Raw genomic sequence first — 21,834 nt, forward strand, 5'->3', positions numbered from 1 at the left:
ACCTCTAGCCTGAAAATGCAGAGGTGGAGAACCATTTACCATTCAAATGGTCCTCAAAACAAAGCTGGGTTAGCAATCCTCATATGAGATAAATTAGATTTTATATTAAACACTGTAGTAAGAGATGAAGACGGACACTATATCATACTTAAAGGGTCTATCCAACAAGAAGACCTAAAATTATGAATATTTATGCCCCTAATGTGGGAGCAGCCAAGTATATCAACCAATTAATAACCAAAGTAAAGAGACACATAGATAATACATTAATAGTAGGAGACTTCAATACTCCACTTTCAGCAAAGGGCAGATCTTTTAAGCAAAACATCACCAAAGAGACAGGGCTTTGAATGACACACTGGATCAGATGGATTTCACAGATATATACAGAACATTCCATCCTAATGCAACAGAATACACATTCTTCTCAATTGCGCATGGAACTTTCTCCAGGATTGAACCACATATTGGGTCACAAATCAGGTCTCAACGGACACCAAGAGACTGGGATTATTCCCTGCATATTTGAGACCACAATGCTTTGAAACTACAACTCAATCACAAGAAGAAATTTGGAAGGAACTCAAACACTTGGAGGTTAAAGAGCATCTTACTGAAAAATGAATGAGTCAACCAGGAAATTAGAGAAGAATTAAAAAGATTCATGCAAACCAACAAAAATGAAAGCACAACTGTTCAAAATCGTTGGGATACAACAAAGGCGGTCCTAAGAGGGAAATACATTTCAATACAAGCCTCCCTTTTAAAAGCTGGAAAAACAACAGCAAATGTTGGTGAGGATGTGGGGAAAAGGGAACCCTCTTGCACTGTTGGTGGGAATGCAAGCTGGTATAGCCACTGTGGAAAACTGTGTGGAGGCTCCTTAAGTTAAAAATAGAGTTACCCTATAACTCAGCAATTGCACTATTGGGTATTTACCCCAAAGACACAGATAGAGTGAAACGACAGGACACCTGCATTCCAATGTTCGTTGCAGCATAGTCCACAATAGCCAAACTGAGGAAGAAGCCATGTCTCTCCTTCGACAGACAAACAGGTAAAGAAGATGTGGTCTATATATACAATGGAATATTACTCAGCCATCAGAAAGGATGAATACCTACCATTTACACTGATGTGGATGGAACTGGAGGATATTATGCTGAGTGAAGTCAGTCAGTCAGAGAAAGACAATCATCATATGGTCTCACTCATACATGGAAAATAAAAAATATGAAAGGGACCATAAGGGAATGGGGGAAACTGAGTGGGAAAAAATGAGAGAGGAAGACAAACCGTGAGAGACTCGACTCTAGGAAACATGTGGAGGGTTGCAGAAGGGTAGGAAGGGGAATGGGGTAACTGGGTGACAGGCTCTAAGGAAGGCGCATGATGAGAGGAGCACTGAGTGTTATACCATATGTTGGCAAACTGAATTTAAATAAAATAAAATAAAATAAAATAAAAGGCAAAAAAAAAAAAAGAAATTTTGAAAGAACCTAAACGTGCCTCATTAAGAGTACTTAAATCAATTATAAGAATATATGACGCTCTGTAAGAACATGGATGGAGCTAGAGAAAGACAAATACCCTATGATTTCACTCACATGTGAAATTTAAGAAACCACCACCACCAACAAAAAGAGACAAACAAAAAAAAGACATTCTTAAATACAGAGAATGAACTGGTGGTTGCCAGAGGGGAAGTGGGTGAGGGGATGGGCAAAGGAGTGAGTAATGCAGGGAAGTGCTGAATCATTACAGCATACACCTGAGATTAATATAACATTGTAAGTTAATTATACTTTAATTAAAAAAATAGTGAGGTAATGCCTATGTACTAACATGGAACACCCTCCAAAACATATGAAGTGGGAAAACGCAAACCACTATGTAGGACTCAATTAGTTTTTAAAAGAATGTATACCTGTGTACTCATGAGAGGAAGGAGACTTTGAGGCTGTTCTAAGCATCCATAATGGTAAGTTACCTCTAGCACATGAAGGTGGTTTATGCATCATTTACCATGAGAATGTTTTTAGGTACTATTTGTACAATAAAAATACAACAGTAAAAAAGAAAAAAAAAATTAACCCAGAAAAATTGTACCCATCAGTAGCCTCTCCTGAGTGGAGGAAACACAGGGAGAACTGTAAGCTAATAGTATCAGAAGCAGCTATAGTTAGCATCTAGGTCTGTCCTTCGGCTCGACGGGGCTTGGGGCGGTGTCGGGCTGGCCTAATGCTGGCCCTGTAAAACTAGTCCCGACAGACCAGATCCCTCTGCCCAGAACTGCAGGTGCTCGTTGGGAAGGCAGCAGGGAGAGAAGGCTCCCCCGGCAGACAAAACACCTTTTCCAGGGGTCTGCTGGCTGCCCCCGCTGCTCATCTGGTCCAGCCAGCCTGGCTCAGGGCAAGAAGCACCCTGGCAGGAGATGGAGGCTCTCCTCTCCCAGGGCCTCCTGACATGCCAGGTTAGGGCACCAGAGAAACAAAGCAGGAGGAATACCTTGGCACCAGGACCTATATATATACAGCCCTAGGCCAATGGCATGGCAGCCCCTGTGGAAAGACTCCAAGAACATGGGTCCCACTGATGTTGAAAGGTAGCTTAGGGAATCTATTTCTTTAATAGCTTAGATAAATGCTCTTAAAACCTCAGAGCTTAAAGGCCATGTAGCCTACTTAGGCATTCTTTTTTGTTATTTTTTAAGTAGGCTCCATGCTTAGCATGGAGCCCAATGTGAGACTTGAACTCAGGACCCTGAGATCAAGACCTAAGCTTAACTGACTATGCAAGCCACCCACGCACCCCTACTGATGCTTGTATTCTACACAGAGTTGTCACCCACCTATTTCTAAACTCTAAACTCTGGGGATAGGTGTATTAGAACAAGGGTCCTTCTGTGGCATAGAACTTTGCCTCCCTGCAGCTTCCACACTGGTGACACGTGTGTGTTCTCCGGGCCACAGGAAATGGCATTCATCTGCCTGACCAAGTAGAGTGCTTCGACATTACAAACACAGCTCCCTCTTCATCATGAAATACTGCCAAAGGGAATCCGGGGTACACGGAATATAATCCACACTTATAAGTCAAACAGGGCAACTTGGCTCCCTCCCATGATGACCTGTATCCGTGAATGCTATTATTGGGGACAGACATCAGGATAGAAACCACAACTCAGCATGACTTGTGTTCTCAAATGCCGGGTAGCCCAGCGACTGGGAAGTCTCTCTCTCCATGCCAGGAACCCTTGTCTCTAGCTGGTGAATTCCAGGCACTGGGTGGGACCTGGCAACTGGAATTTTTGACCTAACCTTATCCTTGGAACCTGGCTTCCTTTCTTCCATGCTTTCCCTTCCCCAGAATGCCCCTGCTTCCTCTGAGCCCAGCCACAGTCCAAGGGAGAACCCCAGAGAGTCCTTAATGTGCTCCAGCATTTCCTTCATTGTATTTTTATTGAGCACTTGTGTACAAGACATGAGGCAAGGCAAGGGGAGAGAAAAAGTTAGGGCCCGTAAAACAGAGTGTCAGTTCTCCCTTCTCTGGCTTCCATCCCAGTCTTCCTAGTCCAGGCACGATGACATGGAAACTGTCTTCTGCTGTGTGCCAAGTTAATGTAAAGTTGGGTTGTTGGTTTTTGTGCAAACCCAGCTTACCTTATGGGGAGCTGGGCCTGGAGTGTTTTAGACCAGCAGAGTTAGAAGTATCAGGCCTCACTAGACCAGGTGTGTGTTTTAATTCTTACATTAGTTCAACAGCCAGTAGCTCACTATCCCAAAGCCTTCCAAATGCTCCTGGCTACACTTCAGGGGTTAAGGATGTCTCCTAGCAGGGGCGCCCCTGAAAAGGTGATTTTTCACATTTTATATATACACACCACCACCCGTGGGAAAAGAGTGAGATTTCCTGCTCTTCCCTATCAGCCTGGCTGGACTGACCTGACTCTCACTGTCCCAATTGAGTACTCAACCAGACAGGTCTTCCCCAGTCCAGCTGGCTTCATCCCACATGCCTGAAGCATCTGAGAAGAATGGGAGTCTGCTCCACAGCTTCCCCCAACCTTCACCTGCTTGGGGCTCAGAGCATGACACTGTCTTGCCACTGAATTACATGCTGCTGAATGTCACCTGTCAACATGTCTGTCCTAGCACCCAGATAGGAGGTAAACTCTTACAGGGTGGGAGGAAGACCATGCCTCAAACTCCTTTCTTGTCCCACTCAACACACAGCAGTGCTCTGTGCATAGCGTAAGGTCAGACTCCTGCTGGGTGAAACCATTCCCAATGCCAGCCAAATGCCTCTCAGCCCATCAACTTAAACTTGTTGAAAGTGCTTCTGCTTTCTGAATCCCTCTAGTATGGGGGGGTGGGGTAGATGTCAACTTTGATCACCAAGGGTAACCAACTCCCTCCTCCTGGCATCAGGTGCCCAAGACTGTTACTCCTCCATGACAGGGACTGTGCCTCATTTATTCCTGGGCCCTCGGGGCATAGCACTGGGTCCAACCCATAGCTGGTACCCAAAGAACATCTGCTGAAGGGAGAGATTATCTCTAGGACCCAAGCTGCTTGGTGGTTTTCCTTTCTACTAGAAGTCCCAACTCCTGATCATCTGGAAGGCGGAAGGAAACCCCAGGACTATGCCTGCCCAAAGACAAAAAAACTGATCACGTATTCTCCACAATGAATTTGGCAACTTCCTGCCACACTGAACAACTTAGTGCTGTAGATCACAAAATTAAGCTTACCATAACCCTCTTCTAACTAACTCCTCCTGCAACTTCACTATTCTCATCAAGAGTACCACCATTCTCAGGGTACCTGGGGGGCTCAGGCTTCTGACCATGATTTCGGCTCAGGTCATGATCTCAACATCATGAGATCGAGCCCCCGTATCAGGCTCTACACCCAGTGGGAAGTCTGCTAGATATTCTCTCCCTCGGCCCCTCTCCACCACCTGCTCTGTGCATGTGCTCTTTCTCTCTTTCTAAATAAATAAATCTTTAAAAAACAAAAATCCCCCCCACCATTCTCCAATCATTCTGGGCTGCAGCCTTTCTATCAACTCTGGTCATATCTGCCCTTCATTGCCTATTAAAAACTAGGTACCCAGGTGCCACTTATTGCTCCTTGATCTCTTAGAATTCACCCCTTCCCATCCTTTCCCTTCAAATCTTGGCCCCCATCCATGCACAAGACGTCAACCAAGGCCCCATCTTCTGGCATCTGGCCTCCCTAGCTCCGATTCTCCTCCTTGATCCCAGACCCTACAGGATACCATCAGGCTTATTCAGTACTGTTTTCAACCAGTCCATCCTCTGCTCACACAATAACTTTGCACTTTTAAAACTACCAAGCCTGTACGCCTCTGTTCTAACGGACCTGGACCCATATTCATGCTCATAACCCAAAACTGTGACTAACACTCCTCCTCAGGGAGTACAGTCATTATCTTTCTCCTTCCAGGAACATATATAACATTCTCTGCGATCTCAGAATCTTTTTTTTTTTTTTGGTATATTTTTTATTGGAGTTTGATTTGCCAACATACAGTATAACACCCAGTGCTCATCCTGTCCAGTGCCCCCCTCAGTGCCCGTCACCCAGTAACCCCACCCCCGCCCTCCTCCCTTCCACTACCCCTTGTTCATTTCCCAGAGTTAGGAGTCTCCCATGTTTTGTCACCTTCTCTGATTTTTCCCACTCATTTTCCTTCCTTTCCCCTATAATCCCTTTCACTATTTTTAATATTCCCCCAATGAGTGAAACCATATAGTGTTTGTCCTTCTCCGATTGACTTACTTCACTCAGCATAATACCCTCCAGTTCCATCCACGTTGAAGCAAATGGTGGGTATTTGTCGTTTCTAATAGCTGAGGAATATTCCATTGTATACATAAACCACATCTTCTTTATCCAGTCATCTTTTGATGGACACCGAGGCTCTTTCCACAGTTTGGCGATTGTGGACATTGCTGCTATGAACATTGGGGTGCAGGTGTCTCGGTTTTTCACTGCATCTGTATTTTTGGGGTAAATCCCGAGTAGTGCAATTGTGATCTCAGAATCTTAACAAAGGTCTCACCTCTGCTTATGCAAATTCCACTGTGCTCCACGGCCAGAAGCCAGCACCATTTCTCACATAGGCTTTCCCCCAGGCCCAGCCCCACCGTCCTCTCTTCTCTCCCACCGCCCATCAAACTGTTTCTAGCTGCTTTCCTGCTGACTCGAAAGTATCCTTTTTCTATGCTTCAGCTCTTGAGGAAGACCAGAGAGTCTTATTAGGCAACCACAAGATCCTGCCCCAGACACTGGCACCTCAGACGCGTTATTATGAGTAAACGACAGTCCACGTGAAGGGGGCTTGTTCATCCCCCATTCATAGTAAGGCCGTTCAGATGGAGGATTCTGGGATCCCACTAATACCAGCCAAGGGCAGTCATTTCCCATCATTCACAACCAACCCCCCAGAGCTCAAGTCTCGGTATCGACCAGTGAGATAAAGAAGGGAGCGCACAGCTTTCACGGAGTCCTCTTCTTCACGCCCTCCGCTCAGCCGCTCCGGAACTTCTCTGCTCCAAAATTGTGGATAATTACGCAAATGTGGGAGAGAGAGGACGGGATGAGGAGGCCGTGGTTTCCACAAATCTGATAGCGAGGGCAGGACACGCACTCCAGGGCGCAGTCGGGATCAGCGGGGTGCAGGCAGAACGGGGGGGGGGGGGGGGGATGCAAGCGGGATCCGCAGGGCCACAGCCTGCACCACGTGCGCAAAGAACACTCGAGGCCATCAGCCCGGGGCTGCCTTTCTACCCCGCGTCCCCGCCACGGGGCGCGCAGTCAGACCACGTCCCGCAGACCCGTCACGCGGCTCGCGCCGCCGCCCGGCCCCGCCCCTCCGCCCGGCCTTACCCGTCGAGATTTCCTGCGCGAAGGCCAGCGAGATGAGCAGCAGCGGCAGCCCCACGGCGATGTACGTGACCATCTTGTCCACCGCCAGCTCCAGCCGCAGCCCCTTGAACTTGGGCTCCGAGGGCTCCTTCAGCAAGAAGTCCGAGAACACGTACTCGGTGGCCAGGTGGGCGATGGCCATGGCCGCGGCGGCGCGCTCAGGCCCCGGGCCCAGGGGGCGGGGCGGGCAGGCCGGGACCCCCGCCTCGGGACCGCGGCGCCGCGCCTTCGCCGTCCCCTGCCGCCCCCGCGGATTTCGCTTTCCCTTTGCCGGCTCCCGGGCCGCTCACACATGCGCCAGCCTTTGTGCGCCGGGGCGCGCGGCTGCCTATGAGGCCCAGCGCCGCCGCCGCGCCCCCGCCCGCGCTCCGCCCCGCCCCCGCCCGCGCCCCCGCCCGCGCCCCCGCCCGCGCCCCGCCCGCGCCCCGCCCCCGCCCGCGCCCCGCCTCGCCCCCGCCCGCGCTCAGCCAGCCCCGAGCCGGCCCCGGGTGCGCTCCCGCCTCGCCCGCCCCCCGCGCCCCGCCCCGCCCCGCCCCGCCCCGCCCGCGCCCCGCTCGCCCCGCCCAGCTCTTCCGGAACCCGAGGTCTTCCGAGCTCCTCCGACAGCCGGGCGCGCGGAGCCGCGGGGGACAGGTGGCCCGCCCAGCACGGCGATCCCCGGCGGAGCAGCGGCGCCACGGAAACGCCCCGCCCCTTCGGCCTCAGCGCCCCCTCCCGCCCGCCTTGCTGGGCCGCGGTTTCCCCGCAGCTCTGCACGGTGGACTCCGCTTAAGAGGAGCTGCAGACGCTGCCAAGGGCCACGGCTGCCCCGGAGCCCAGCGGCCGGCGTGGAGGACGGGACTCTGCACCCTCCGCGCCTCGGCGACCGCGCCCGGGGGGCCGAGCCTCCAGCCTCCGCCGTCCGCGCGTGCTGCCTGTGGGCGCTGCCGACCGCCGCTGCCGACCCGCCTCCAGGAGGTGGAGCCTGAGAAGCGCGAGGAGATGCTGCGGCGGGCAGAACCCGCAGGCGGGAGGGCCCTCGGGCTGCGCTGCCGCCCCCGCCCTTCCCACCCGGGCCGCCCCCCCGCCCCCCGGCTGCGCTCAGGTCCCTCGCGCACGTCTCCACCTGTCCTAGCCTCCGATCGCTCAGCCAGCAGTTTACACCGCCCTCCGCCCGGGTGGCTCCCAGGACTTCGGACTCCGAGGACCCAGGAACGCAGGCCTTATCTTCCTCTCCGGCTGAACTCCGGTCCTCCCCAGCTGGCGGAAAGCGCCGCCATCCACCCAAGCCAGAGCCTCCAGCGTCGTCTTTAAGCTTCCAGTTCTCCCAGCTGCCATAGTTTGGAAAGTGAATTTCCAAATTCACTTGGTCCTCGCCAAGTGAAAAGGTGATGGTTTTTCTCCACATGCACCGCCAGCACTGGGATTTAGGCCACCGTCCTTTCCCTTTCTCTTTCTCTCTGTATATTCTTTTATTGGACTTCGACTTGCCAACATATAGTAGAACACCCAGTGCTCATCCTTTCTCTTAACCGCATACAGCGGTGGATCGCATAGGCATAGGCGTATAAGCCACTTTTCTCCCACAGCGGCCAGAGGGAGCTTTGAAAAGCTCCAATCGGATGGTGTCACTGCCCTACATAAAGTGTGTGTTGCTTTTAGGATAAAATCCAAATTTCTTAGCGTGGCCACTGCCTGCCTCACCAAGCTTCACGATCTCCCCCATGGGTTCCTCAGGTTGATTAGCCAGGCCCCCTGCCTTTTGCGTAAATTGCCCTCGGCCCTGGCAGAGTTTTTAAACTTTAGCAGGGAGTCAACGCACGTTTGTGGAATTCAAAATAGAGGCAAGAAAGAGAACTTGTTAGGACGTGGGAAGTACAGAAATCTGACACTGGTATAGATGAAGATGAAGGTGAGGGAGTCAAAGATGAAGAGGTTGGGCCAGAGAAGGTAGTCTGAACGTTTTTTTTCCCCCTGGGCATTAGGCAGTTTGGGGAGGGGAGTGATACAAATAGTGTTGGGCTTTAAAAGGCTTAATCTTCCAGCCCTGTATAAAATGGATGGGGAATGCAGAGTGGAGGCAGGGAGGCCAGGTGAAAGGCTGTTGAAATGTTGCACATGAAGTATAACAGGAACCCAAACTGGTGCTCTGTCTTTGGTAGAGATGAATGACAGAGGAGGGTGACGAAGGGAGCCGTTTTTCCTACCAAAAAAAAAAAAAAAAAAAATCACATCAGTCTAACGTGCCAGGTTTTTTTCCGGACACAGTAAGAAAGCAAGAGCCTGGGTTCAGCTCCAGGATTTGCCACCCAGATTTGCCGTGTGACCAAGGACATATCACTGGAAATCTCTAAGTCTCAATTTCCTTATTTGTTGAATACAGATAATACCACCTACCTCATGGGGCTGTTCTGAGGATTACATGTATGTAATAGTGCATGCCACGTCCTGGGCACTGAACCTTTGGTAGCTGTCATTACCAATCTCAGAAGCTTAAGGTGTCACATAAGAGTATATGTAACATTGACTTAAAAAAAAAATAGACTTTGGGGCATCTGGGTTCTAGATTTCGGCTCAGGTCATGATCTCAAGGTTATGAGATAGAGCCCCAAGTCAGGCTCCGCACTGGACATGGAGCCCACTTAAGACTCTCTCTCTCCCTCCCCCCATCCCCTCCTCTTAAAAAAATAGACTTTAATTTTTAGAATAGTTTTGAATATGCAGAAAAATTGAACAGATGATACAGAGAGTTCCCATATACTCCCACTCTTGAGCCTATTTTCCCCTCTTGTTAACATATTGGTATAATACATTTGTTACAATTAATGAGCCAATGCTGGTACATTAATATTAATGAAAATCTAGTTTATTCATATCTCCTTAATTTTTAGGAGGCCCTCCTAGCTGCAACAGTTTCTTAGACTTTCCTTATTTTTGATGACATTGCTTTTTTTTCTAATTGTAAGGTGCATTTAGGGGTTGAATAACACATGCTCCTCTCATGTCCCTCCAGCCCCTACCCTTGGTCCAGTGTCATTTATGAGAAGGAAGCCAGAGTAGCTGTTCTCACAGCCACTGTCCCAGAATCTGTTTTTTTGTTTGTTTGTTTCAGACTCATGACATTTGACATTTGAACATGAGACTTTTTGCAGCCGAAATACTCAAAGTGAGAATAGTCAAGCCTACTACGCTGTCTGTTCTGTTTATACATTTATTCAAGTAATATTGCTGAACAATTATATATCTGCACTTGGTCTGTGCTGGAGATGCAGCAATGAGCAAAGCAGGTCAGGAGTCTTTGCTTTAATGATTCCTACACTGCAGCCAAAGAGGCAGAAGAAAATCAAACTAACAAAGATAAAATGGTCATGTCCCATGAGAAGTGCTACAAAGGAAAATAGTGGACATAGGGGAGGGATCTGCTTTAGAGAGGGCAGTCTGAGGAGCTCACAGATGAGCTAGGAAAGTTAAGAAGGGGGAGGAGGGTGCTAGAGAGGAAGAGTATTCCAGGCTTAAAAAGTAGCACATGCAAAGGTCCTGAGGCAGGAAGGAACTAGCAGGGCACAAGAACTGATCAAAATTAAAGCACGGAAGAGTTTGAGATGAAGTCAGAGACGCAGTCATGGGCCAAATCAGGCTGGGCCTGAGACCAAGGTAAGGAGTTTGGATAGAATTAAAAGTGAAATGGAAGACGTTGAAAGGTATTCACCAGGGAGGTGATGTGATCAGATTTGGAAGAACACTGCTGCAGCTGTGTAGAGTGGTGGGAAGGGACAATAGTGACAGCAGAGAGGATGGTTGGGAGACTGATGCAGTGACCCTGCTTAAGCAGGATTTGTGGCCTGCAGTCTAAACACATTTTTAATGTGTTAGCCTAAAGATGGTTTTTAGATTCACGAATTTGGATAAAACAATGTAGGGAGGAGGCTGTAACAAATGACCACAAATGTGATGACTCCCATTTATTCTCTTAACAGTTCTGGAACTCTTAAATCCAAAATCATGTTTACTGGTATACGAGATGCTGGCAGGGCCAAGCTCTCTCTGGAGGCTCTGGGGGAGAATCTGTTCCCTTGCCTTTCCCAGGTTTTAGAGCAGCATTCCTTGGCTTGTGGCCCCTTCCTTCATCTCCAAAGCCAGCAGCATAGTGTCCTACTTCACTTATCACTTGGCCTTCTTCCATAGTCACATCTCCCTCTGGCTGTCTTTTAGACGGGTGCTCTGACTTTCATTTATGGACAATCTGAGTCATCTATCTCAGGATCCTTTACTTAATCATACCTGCAAAGTCTTTTTTGCCATCTAAAGTGACATGGGTTCAGCAATTAGGACACAAAATCGTTGGGGACATTATTCAGCCTACCTCAGAGAGCAGAAAAGAGAAGAGGGCCCAGTGTCAAGCCCTGAGGCATGTCAACACTTCAGTGAGATGGGACACAAAGAGCTAGCAAGAGACTGAAAAGAAAAAGCAACCAAAGAAGGAGGGCTGGCAGGGATCACGTGGAAAAGCCAAGGAACTACAGGGTGTTTCAAAGGAAGAAGCTATCGATTGTTACAAAGAGGTGAAGTGAGATCAAGATGGGAAAGAAGCCATTGGAAATGGCATTGTGGTTGATCCCATCCCAGCAGACTGGGAGGTGGGAGTGAGGTACGCTGGATTAGAAGTCATTGGAAAAGGTTGAAGCATGCATGATACAGGCAGAAAATTCTGCTATCAAAGGAACAGAGAAACTAACTGGGTTACAGAGGGTTATGAAGTTAATGACAACAGTCTTCTGTTGTTTTTTTTTTTTTAAAAAATATTTATTTATTTATTTGACAGGAGAGAGAGAGAGAGAGAGAGAACACAAACAGGGAGAGCAGCAGGCAGAGGGGGAGGGATCCCAGGGGCTCAAGCCCAGGACCCTAGGATCATGACCTGAGCTGAAGGCAGATGCTCAACCACTGAGCCACCCAGATGTCTCTATTTGTTTGCTAATGGTGGGTACCACTGATATCCTTGAGAAAGCAAGAAGAGATAAAGTCCAGAGCCAAGTAAGAGACCCACCTACTAGGAATAGGGACACCTCTTCCATTGTAACAGGCGATGTATCTAAATGTAATTGATTTTCTTAAAGGACTGAAGCAAGGAAAGGAGTATGGTACATTTGAGGAAACAATATTCAAGGAGAGTCCTATCATTTGCAGAGATGTAGTTATTTTGTTTCATTTCCTTTAGCAGGTATAGCTAGGATAGTTGCTAAATATCTAAAAGACAAGTCTCCTTTAAGGAACCCCTTGCCCTAGGTCTAGTGATCCATAATATTTAGTGAAAAAAAAAAAAAAAAAAAAAAAACGCAAACTGCCATCTTATGATCTTTGAAACTTTATTAAAAAGAGAAATGGTATAATCAAACTACTTTATGGTTTCATTTCATTAAAAAAATAGACTAAGAGAAAAGGAAAAAACTGAATAATTTGTTGTCTAGGTGAGTTATAAATAAGGCATTTATCACAATTATTACTATGAAATTATACAGCCTACACATGCATGAAAACTGTAGAGCACATACTACAAAATCACATTATCAGTGGCAAGCAGGCTGGAATTCAAAATCTTTTGGGTACACTGTTCGATATGACATTCAAGCAAACTAAGAACAGAACTATTAGCATTGGCATCCTGTTTTATGTAAGAGTACAACTTTTATCAAATTACTCGTTTCCCCTCACCAAGATGAAGATGAGAAAGTATGAAAGGTCCCTCCACCAGAGTATTTTTTTAGGTCCTAGTTGTTCACCTGGACATCCAAATGAATCTGCTAAGGCAAATGTACTGATATCACTCATCTGGCATTGACATTGGCATCGCAGGGCATCTTGCCCTGAGCTAAGGGCAATTTCTCAGTCTAGTAATAAGCAAAGTTGCTTTTATCTATCTTAACCTAACGTTTAGGCATACATACAGAGTATGGATCGCCTTGTAATGGGTTGAGTTTAGTTGTCCGATATTTTATTTTTACACGTGAGCCTTGAAAACTGTAATGTATATCTTCAAAGCCAATTTAATGATTTAAAAGCTTTTTTCTAGGTTTTTCTTTTTTCTTTTTTTCTCCTCCCATAAAGAGCTGTCTTTAAGAAGCATGGAATCAAGAATTTTGTGAGATCTCTTCTCCCAACCAGTCACATGATGAGACTGTTTTTATCTCCTTGAAGATGCAGACTTTGGAAATATCCTGCTAGGTGAGGTGAAAAATAAGACTCAGGGCTCAAGTCCAGACTCGCCTCCTACAAACTTTCCTTCCCACGTTGAAGCTCCCACTAAACTTTTAGGGAGTCTCTGCCTCACAGTGGGAGAACTTAGCCTGCTCTTTTATAGCTTCCAGCCCTCCACATCCTGAAATACAAATACAAATTTTCTAGGTGACTTTGGAAAACAGCAACAACAACAACAACAACAACAAACGTTGCCATGGAAACATTGTGAAAACATAACATGAAGTGAGTTGTAAGCATTAAAGCACCTCTACAGGTTTGCATAAAAATAGCAGCAATCTTTTTTTAAATGCTGATAACTTTGCCTTCTATGGCAAACAGTGCACAGGCTATTTGTATTCAAGTGGAAAAGGCCAAGAAAGCTGACTGAAGCCTCCAACAACTTCATTTGATCAAATTTTATCAGCAGATACTAATTTCGACATTTCCATGAACTCCTCAGAAAGTTATTTTCTCTGGAGCGACTAAGGGAAACATCTTACACAACTGTGTTGAAGAGTCAGCAACATTCCAGTTAGGTGTCTGAGGCAGTGTAACTCTTTCCCAAAGCCGTCCATCTAGGAATGTGGATGATTGGTTAAGGAAGCACCCACCGTCTAATCTGAGAATTATGAAACATGGAAAATAAAGATATCTTTCAGAGGTTTTCCCCGTGTCAGCAAATTCATTCAGAAAACATACTGTGTTTTCTCAGTCACACCTGTTCTTCTTTCTGTATGTTATACCTGAGGATTATTCACAGCCCATTGAAAAATAAATAAGTAAAAGCAAATTGCTTTGATTGTATTCTGGAGGATCAGAGCCTGATCCAAGATATAATGTAAACCTTTCTTGATTAACGATGCCTTGTCCAGTTTCACTGCTAAGGAAGACCAGTTGGTTCACAGAGCATCTGTGGGGAGTGCGCAGGACTGAACTTGCCGATATGCAACCTGCTTCTTTGCAGAGTGCAATCTGAGGGAAAGAATCACCGTGGAGATAAGGAAGAGGAGTCCAATGACGAAGAGGATGACCAAGGCTGCTTTTGCTCCCCTGGGATGCAGATTCTTGCCAAAGAAATAGAGCTGCTCCTTGCCGGGTTCTTCTGTGGAAAGAAGAGTGAGGTGTCAGTCCTCTGCCTTTTCCTAGGGAGTGAACATTGACTATTCACTTGTGGGATTCAGGGAGGGTATCATTACCATTGGAGGGCACTGTGGCTGGGGGGGACGCTCCTCCAGATGGAGACTTGGTAGAGTAAGGGATCCTGTTGTCTGGACAAGGAAGACAAGTTGATTGTTTTATAAACAACAGAAGTAGATTCTTTTCATGACATGAGGTATTTCAAGAGTCGCGTCATTTTACCAATGAGGACTTTATCCCATTTGTATCTGCAGGTCTTTCTTAAATTCTCACTGTTCTACTTCATACCAGTACACATGCTGTCCTTACCCCATCTACCTTTCAAGCTTCTACTCACCCATTAAGATCCATCTGAAGCATTATAGCCTCTAGAATGTTTGCTCATATCCCACACTGTTAATCATTACCTCCTACTGCTGCCACTGAGCCCTGTACTCTGCACTCTCTGTTGGCTTGTATCATATTCTATTACAGTTACTACTTACATGTCTGTCTCTCTTGCTTGACCCTGAGCCCTTGGGGGCTCTTGTGCCTACAGGGCCTACAGGAAGCCTGGTGCTATCACCCATCATCACTGACAGAAAACAGTACCTATGTTCCGAAGGACTGTGTAGGTTGTCTCCATGCCAGCATGGATGTGGTCAGACACATGACAGTGTATCAGCCATGTTCCTGGGTGATCTGCAAACAGCTCAATGGTTTGGAATGTCCCAGGAAAGAGATCGTACACATCTTCTCGGTAAGATTTATCTATCTGCAGAAAGAAGGTAATAATGATAAGAGCAGAAATCAATAAAACTGGGGACAGAAAAATAATAGAGATAAATCAAAGAAAACAAAAGCTAGTTCTTTGAACAGGTCAATAAGATCGATAAATCTGGTGGTACCATCCTCTACAATGGCCCCCAATGATCCCTGCCTCCTGCTATTCATAACCTTTGGAGTCCCCTTCTACATTGAGAGTTGATCTGTGAGACCAATAGCATATAGCAGAAGTGATGGCATGCTACTTCCGAAAGACTTAGACCCTCTCTCTTGCTCTCTTTTTTTGGAATATTCGTCCTGGTAGAAGTCAGCTTCTTTTTATTTTTTTAACTTTTATTTATTTATGATAGTCATACAGAGAGAGAGAGAGGCAGAAACATAGGCAGAGGGAGAAGCAGGCTCCATGCACCGGGAGCCCGACGTGGGATTCGATCCCGGGTCTCCAGGATCGCGCCCTGGGCCAAAGGCAGGCGCCAAACCGCTGCGCCACCCAGGGATCCCGAGAAGTCAGCTTCTATGCCATACCCATGTGGTGAAGAACTGAAGCCTTCATTTAACAGCCCTGTGAATGATTTTGGATGTGATTCTCCAGCCCTAGTCAAACGTGATGACTACAGCTCCACCTGACATCTTGATTGCAGCCTCCTGAGAAATGCTGAGTCAGAACCAACGAGCTAAACTACTCCCAGATTTTTGACCCTGAGAAATTGTGAGTTAGTGTTGGTTGTTTTAGGCAACTAAGTGTAGGGGTAATTTGTTATAAAGCAATAAATAACTAATACAAACCTCTAGACAAACTGACCAAGAAAAAAAAAAGACACAAATTACAAATATTAGGAATTAAAGAGGGGACATCACTATAGACCTTATAGATGTTGAAAAGGATAATAAAGGAATATTTTTAATAACTGTGAATTCTACAACTTAGATGGTATGGACTCACTCCTTAAGATGAAAACTACCTAAGATCACTATTCAGGTTACTATTAAAGAAAATGGAATTATATTAAGACTTTCTGACAAATTAAAACTCTGGGTCCAGATGGCTTCTTTGGCAAATTCTACAACATTTAAAGAAGAAATGATACCATCAAAGAAGGACAATCCTCATGTGGTTTCACTCATACGTGAGATATAAGAAATAGTGAAAGGGATTATAAGGGAAAGAAGGGTAACTGAGTGGGGAAAAATTAGAGAGGGAGACAAACCATGAGAGACTAACTCTGGGCAACAAAGGGTTGCAGAAGGGGAGGTAGGTGGGGGGATGGGGTAACTGGTGACAGGCACTAAGGAGGGCACTTGATGTGATGAGCACTGGGTGTTATAGTATATGTTGGCAAATTGTATTTAAATTTAAAATAAAGATACTATTGAAAAGAAGAAATGATACTAATATTAAAACAAACCCTTCCAAAAGATAGAAGAGGATAGACCACTTCCAAACTCATCTTATGAGGCTGACATTACCCTGATACCCAAATCATACAAAGACTTAATGAGAAGAGAAAGCTACAACCAATATTCCTCATGAAAATAATTGTAAAACCCTTTAAAAAATACTAGCAAATTGAATCTAGCAATACATAAAAAGCATAATGCATTATGACAGAGTAAGATTTATCCTGAGATTGAAAATTGGTTCAATATTTGAAAATCAAACTATGGGGATGTCTGGGTGGCTCATTTGGTTGAGCATCTGCCTTTGGCTCAGGTCATGATCTCAGGAGTCCTAGGATTAAGCCCCACATTGGGCTTCTAGCTCAGTGGGAGTCTTCTTCTATGCTCCTATGCCCATCCCCCCTATTTATGCTCATGCTCTCTCTCAAGTAAGTTTTTTTTAAAAAAAGAAAATCAATCTATGTAAATCATCAGTTTACTAAAGAAAATCATCCAAAAACTAAAGAAGAAAAATGTGTTCATCCCAATAGATGCAGACAAAGAATTTGATAGAATTTAACATCTGTTCATGATTAAAACCATCAGCAAACTAAGAGTGGAAACTTCTTCCACTTATTAATAGGATCTACAAAAAAACTACAGCTAACTTTATATTCAGTGATAAATAACTGAATGCTTTCCACCCTAAGACTAAGGCAAGGATATTCATTTTCACCATTCATATTTAAGAATTATACTAGAAGTCCCAGCCACTGCACTAAGGCAAGAAAAAGAAATAAAAGACATACAGATTGAAAATAAAGAAATAAAATCATCTCAATTCACAGAAAAGAAGATTGTCTATGTAGGAAACCATCACCCAAAATCCATAAAAAAGCTACTAGAACTATTTATCAGAGTTGTAGGATATAAGATTAATTATATAAAAAATCAATTATATTTCTATATATTGGCGATGAACAATTAGAAATTGAAATAAAGTCTATCACCAAAACCTATGATATTACTTAGGTAATAATCCAACAAAATATATACAAGCCCTGTATGCTGAAACTACAAAATACTGATGACAGAAACAAAGAAGATCTGCATAAATAGAGAGGTATATCATGTTCATGAATTGGAAGACTTAATATTGTTAAGATATCAATTGTCCTCAAACCCATGTACAGATTCCAAGCAATTCCAATCAAAATCCTACAGGAATTTTTAATAGAAATTAACAAGCCATTTCTAAAATTTATATGGGAAGGCAAAGATCTGGAATAGCTAAGACAATCTTTGCTTGATTTAAACACTTACTCTCACACTAAAGTAATCAAGACAGGATGGTATTCAAAAAAGGACAGATACATAGATCAATGTAACAGAATAGACATCCAAGAGATAGACCACCTTATATATGATCAATATGATTTTGACACAGGGGGAGAAAGAATAGTCTTTTCAATGAATGGTATTGGAATGACTGGACACCCATATGTAAGAAATAAACCTTGAACCATATAAAAAAGTTAAAATGGATCAGAGGCCTAAATATAACACCTAAAACTATAAAACTGCTAGAAGAAAATCCTTGTGACCTTAAGTTAGGCAAAAATTTACTTTCACACCAAAAGCATGATGCACAAAAGAAAAAAATGATAAACTATACTTCATTAGAATTTTCTATTCTTTGGAAGATAACATTAAAGGAATAAAAAAGATGAGCCACAGACTGGGAACAAATATTTGCAATCACATAGCTGGCAAACTATTCGTATGTAGAAAGCCCACAAACTCAAAGATAAGGATATAAATAACAAAATTTAAAAATGGACATAAAATTTGGACACTTCACCAAAGAAGATTTACAGATGGCAGATGGTAAATAAGCACATGAGAAGATGCTCTTTATATCATTAGCCATTTGGAAAATGTATACAAAAAACAATGAGCTACCGGTACACTTAATAAGATGGCAAAGAAAAAAATAAAATAAAAATGGAAGATACCAAGTGTTGATGTGGGTGTGGAACAGGTGATGCTCTTATATTTTTCTGGTGGGAATGCAAAAATGATACTGTCTCTGTGGAAAATATTTTGGCAGTTTCTTAAAAAGTTAAGCATATACTTATCACATGGTCTGGCAATCCAACCCCTTAGGTATTTTCTCAAGGGAAATGAAAACTTGTGTTCACAGGAAAATATGTCCACAATATTTATAATTTTATTTGTAATAACCAAAACCCAGAAAGAACCCACATATCCCTCAGTGGGAAAATGGATTAACAAACTGCAGTATATTCATACACTGGACTACTACTCAATAATCAAATGGATCAAAATACTGATACACACAAGATGGACACAATTCAAATGCCTATACTGAGTGAAACAAGCCCGTTTCAGAATGCTATAGATGGTATGATTCCATTTATACATTTCAAGAAAGGCAAATCTATAGAGAGAAAATATATCAATATAGCAAATATATATATCAGCATAAGGAAGTAGCTGACTGTAGAAAGTGCAACAAAGACATTTGAGGGAGTAATGTAGATGTTAATTAGCATTAATTATGCTACCATATGTGTTTTCCAAAACAGAACTGTACACTTATATAGAGGGACTTTTACTCAATGTCAATTGTACTTTAATTTTTAAAGTTTATAGATGTATACAAAATAATTGTATAGGTGTATAAGATAATTTTTACAGTTTTATTACATTTTATACATTTTTAATAGATTTTTAAAGATGTGAGTTGAAAAAGCCAAGTTCGGAAAAGCAGCATAGCCATTTAATATATAAAACTATAACCACTATAAGCTAGTACTTGGTGTCTTAAACTATGTTAAATAAATACACAGAGGGGAAATATTAGGTGTTTTATTAAAGTTACTATTTATTGCTGTATAGCTGGAAAAAAGAACAATGCAGTTATTTCCACTGCATTGGAATTCTTTTTTATTCTTTTTCCTTATAGGCTTCACTAAGCCTTTTGGGATGATGGCCTATTCATTCTTTCCTTCTTTCTTTTTAAAGATTTTCTTTATTTGAGAGAGAAAGAGAGCATGAGCAGGAGAAGTGCAGAGGCAGGAGAAGCAGACTCCCCACTGAGCACAGAGTCTGAAGTGGGGCTTAATCCTAGGACCCTAAGATCATGACCTGAGCTGAAGTCAAACCCTAACTGACTGAACCACCCAGGTGCTGCAGGATGATGGCCTATTTAGACCTTATACCTGGGATTCTGATTCCTCAGGACTGGTGTAGGGCCTGGCGATCTGTTTCTTAAACAGCTGGGTGATGCTGTACAGCCAGTACCACCCAGATAGCTTGCGGCTAGACAGGCAGAAGGCTATACATGGTCCAGCCCAACTCCGTAAGACAAAACAAAACAAAAGACAAAAAATAACGAACAACCACAAACAAACAAACAAACAAAAAAACAAAACAAGATAAAGTTTGAGAGCCCAAGCCAGAGCTCAAAGTATTTCCTTTACTGGATAGGGCTATTCTGATAGTTAATGACATAGAAAAGAAAGGGAAAAAACAAAAGTAAAAGAAAAAAAGTTTAAGAAAAAAGGAAAAACCAGTACATGTGCTTTCACATACAGTATTAACAGCATAATCCAGAGTGGTAAAAATTAGAATGATGAGTAGTCTGATGAGAATTCTGATGAGAAAATTCTCTTCTGAGGCTTGGAAAGTTTCTCACAAGCACAACAAAATATATGTACATATTAAGAAATATCAACTGGGGGAAGGGTATAATCACATTATTCTCTTCCACTTTCTAACATGAACCTCATAAGCCTTATTGCTAAAACCCATCTTTTTTCACAGTGAACATACATTGAATCTTTTAGTTCAAAAAGTCTTTTCCAAAGCATATTCCTTATACTTACCTTGAAAAGAAAACTCTCAGCATGATAATGGATGGTGTGTATGTCCACTTCACTTCCTATTCCCAACAGATACCAGTTTGTCATCGTATCTTCATTCATGATAAGGCCATGGAGATTCCCAAAAATCTTTCCATTGATAGCTAAGAAGGTGAAAAGAAAATATTCTTTATTAGTGGTCATTACTTAATCTGGTTTTAGAAATGATTCAAGATCTTTAGGTTACCAATATTTTCATCTACCTGATAAACACATAACAAACTTACACCAATGTCCCCACCATTCTAGACCCAAAATCCAGGTTAATAAGAAATCCTTATAAAAGCCAGAAAAAAGAAGTCACAGTTTATTTTTAAAAGCTACATTTTTGGTAGCAGTGTGTTTTGTTTGCTTGCTGGTTTGGCATGTTCTCTTTGTAGAGTGAGTTACAGGCTCATTTCTGAAGCAGCCATTATTTATACCATTCTGTAGACAAGTTAATGATGACACAGAGAATCAGGGTTATATAAATCAAAACTGAATGAATTAGAAGCTATTCCCTCAATATTTCACTTTCTGAGAACTAGTTTGGGGCAAGTTATTCAGTATGGCTGAATTGCCAAAAGAAGGAAAGCTTCACATGGGATGAGCCCATGCCCTTGCCATGACCAAAGCAAACTCAAACTCGGTGGACATGATGGGGACTCTCACTCTGCTTTCTTTTTTTTTTTTTTTTTTTAAGATTTAATTTACTTATTCATGAGAGAGAGAGAGAGAGAGAGAGAGAGAGAGAGAAAGGCAAAGACACAGGCAGAAGGAGAAGCAGGCTCCATGCAGGGAGCCTGACGTGGGACTTGATCCCAGGTCTCCAGGACCACACCCTGGGCTGAAGGCAGTGCTAAACCACTGAGCCACCCGGGCTGCCCTCACTCTGCTTTCTACTAACTTTTTATTCTGGTCATCATGCCACAATTAAATGAATTACATTTATTAAAAATAGAGAGCATACTAAGAAACTTTGGGGAGAGGGAAGCAAAATTGTAGGGGAAAGAGTAGCTGAATTAGAAATCAGCCAACATATTCCAATCAATGTTAACAATTAGCTAACTTTGTGACCTTGGGCAAGGCCTATCTTTTTGTATACTTTTGGTCAGAAGTAGATCTTGGTGAGAGAGTGCGAATGTGTCAATTAGAACATATTATTCCCACTTAGAAAAATTACCTTACATTACATAGAATTAAATAAATAACATAGACAATAACACATTAAAACAGAAATTTGGTGATGATAGTTCATGTCCCAAAGTCAGTTAAGCCAGGCTCTTAAATTTGATTAGCTAGATATATGGTGTATTCTTATAGAAATATACCAATAAGTCATATCATTCATTTTTAAATTAATTTAAATTAATTTGTGGTTTAGGGATCCCAGCCTTCAGAGATAGAGCTCCCCCAAGTTGCACTGGACCTTGCTGGCAGTCAACCAATGGCTTAGT

General features: G+C 43.7%; 2 protein-coding genes across 3 annotated transcripts in view; both read right to left on the reverse strand.

Moving 5' to 3' along the window:
• The window catches only part of PANX1 (pannexin 1), a 49,334-nt gene extending 42,019 nt beyond the window's left edge, over positions 1 to 7,315 (reverse strand). The window contains exon 1 of one of the 2 annotated variants that reach the window (XM_025419277.3): positions 6,918 to 7,315. In XM_025419277.3, coding sequence (XP_025275062.1) covers positions 6,918 to 7,098 — 181 coding nt within the window. In that variant the 5' untranslated portion in view covers positions 7,099 to 7,315. The remainder of the gene's footprint in view (positions 1 to 6,917) is intronic. The other variant, XM_035704177.2, reaches the window with a different exon arrangement.
• Positions 7,316 to 12,297: 4,982 nt separating this feature from the next.
• Positions 12,298 to 21,834, reverse strand: part of HEPHL1 (hephaestin like 1) — a 93,564-nt gene continuing 84,027 nt past the window's right edge. The window contains exons 17-20 of the mRNA XM_025419281.2: positions 20,363 to 20,502; positions 14,901 to 15,063; positions 14,369 to 14,440; positions 12,298 to 14,274 (exon numbers count right to left, since the gene is read on the reverse strand). Of these exons, the coding sequence (XP_025275066.1) occupies positions 14,072 to 14,274; positions 14,369 to 14,440; positions 14,901 to 15,063; positions 20,363 to 20,502 (578 nt within the window). The 3' untranslated portion in view covers positions 12,298 to 14,071. The remainder of the gene's footprint in view (positions 14,275 to 14,368; positions 14,441 to 14,900; positions 15,064 to 20,362; positions 20,503 to 21,834) is intronic.

The sequence above is a fragment of the Canis lupus genome, chromosome 21 (genome assembly GCF_003254725.2).
Source record: "Canis lupus dingo isolate Sandy chromosome 21, ASM325472v2, whole genome shotgun sequence".
Classification (NCBI taxonomy): domain Eukaryota; kingdom Metazoa; phylum Chordata; class Mammalia; order Carnivora; family Canidae; genus Canis; species Canis lupus.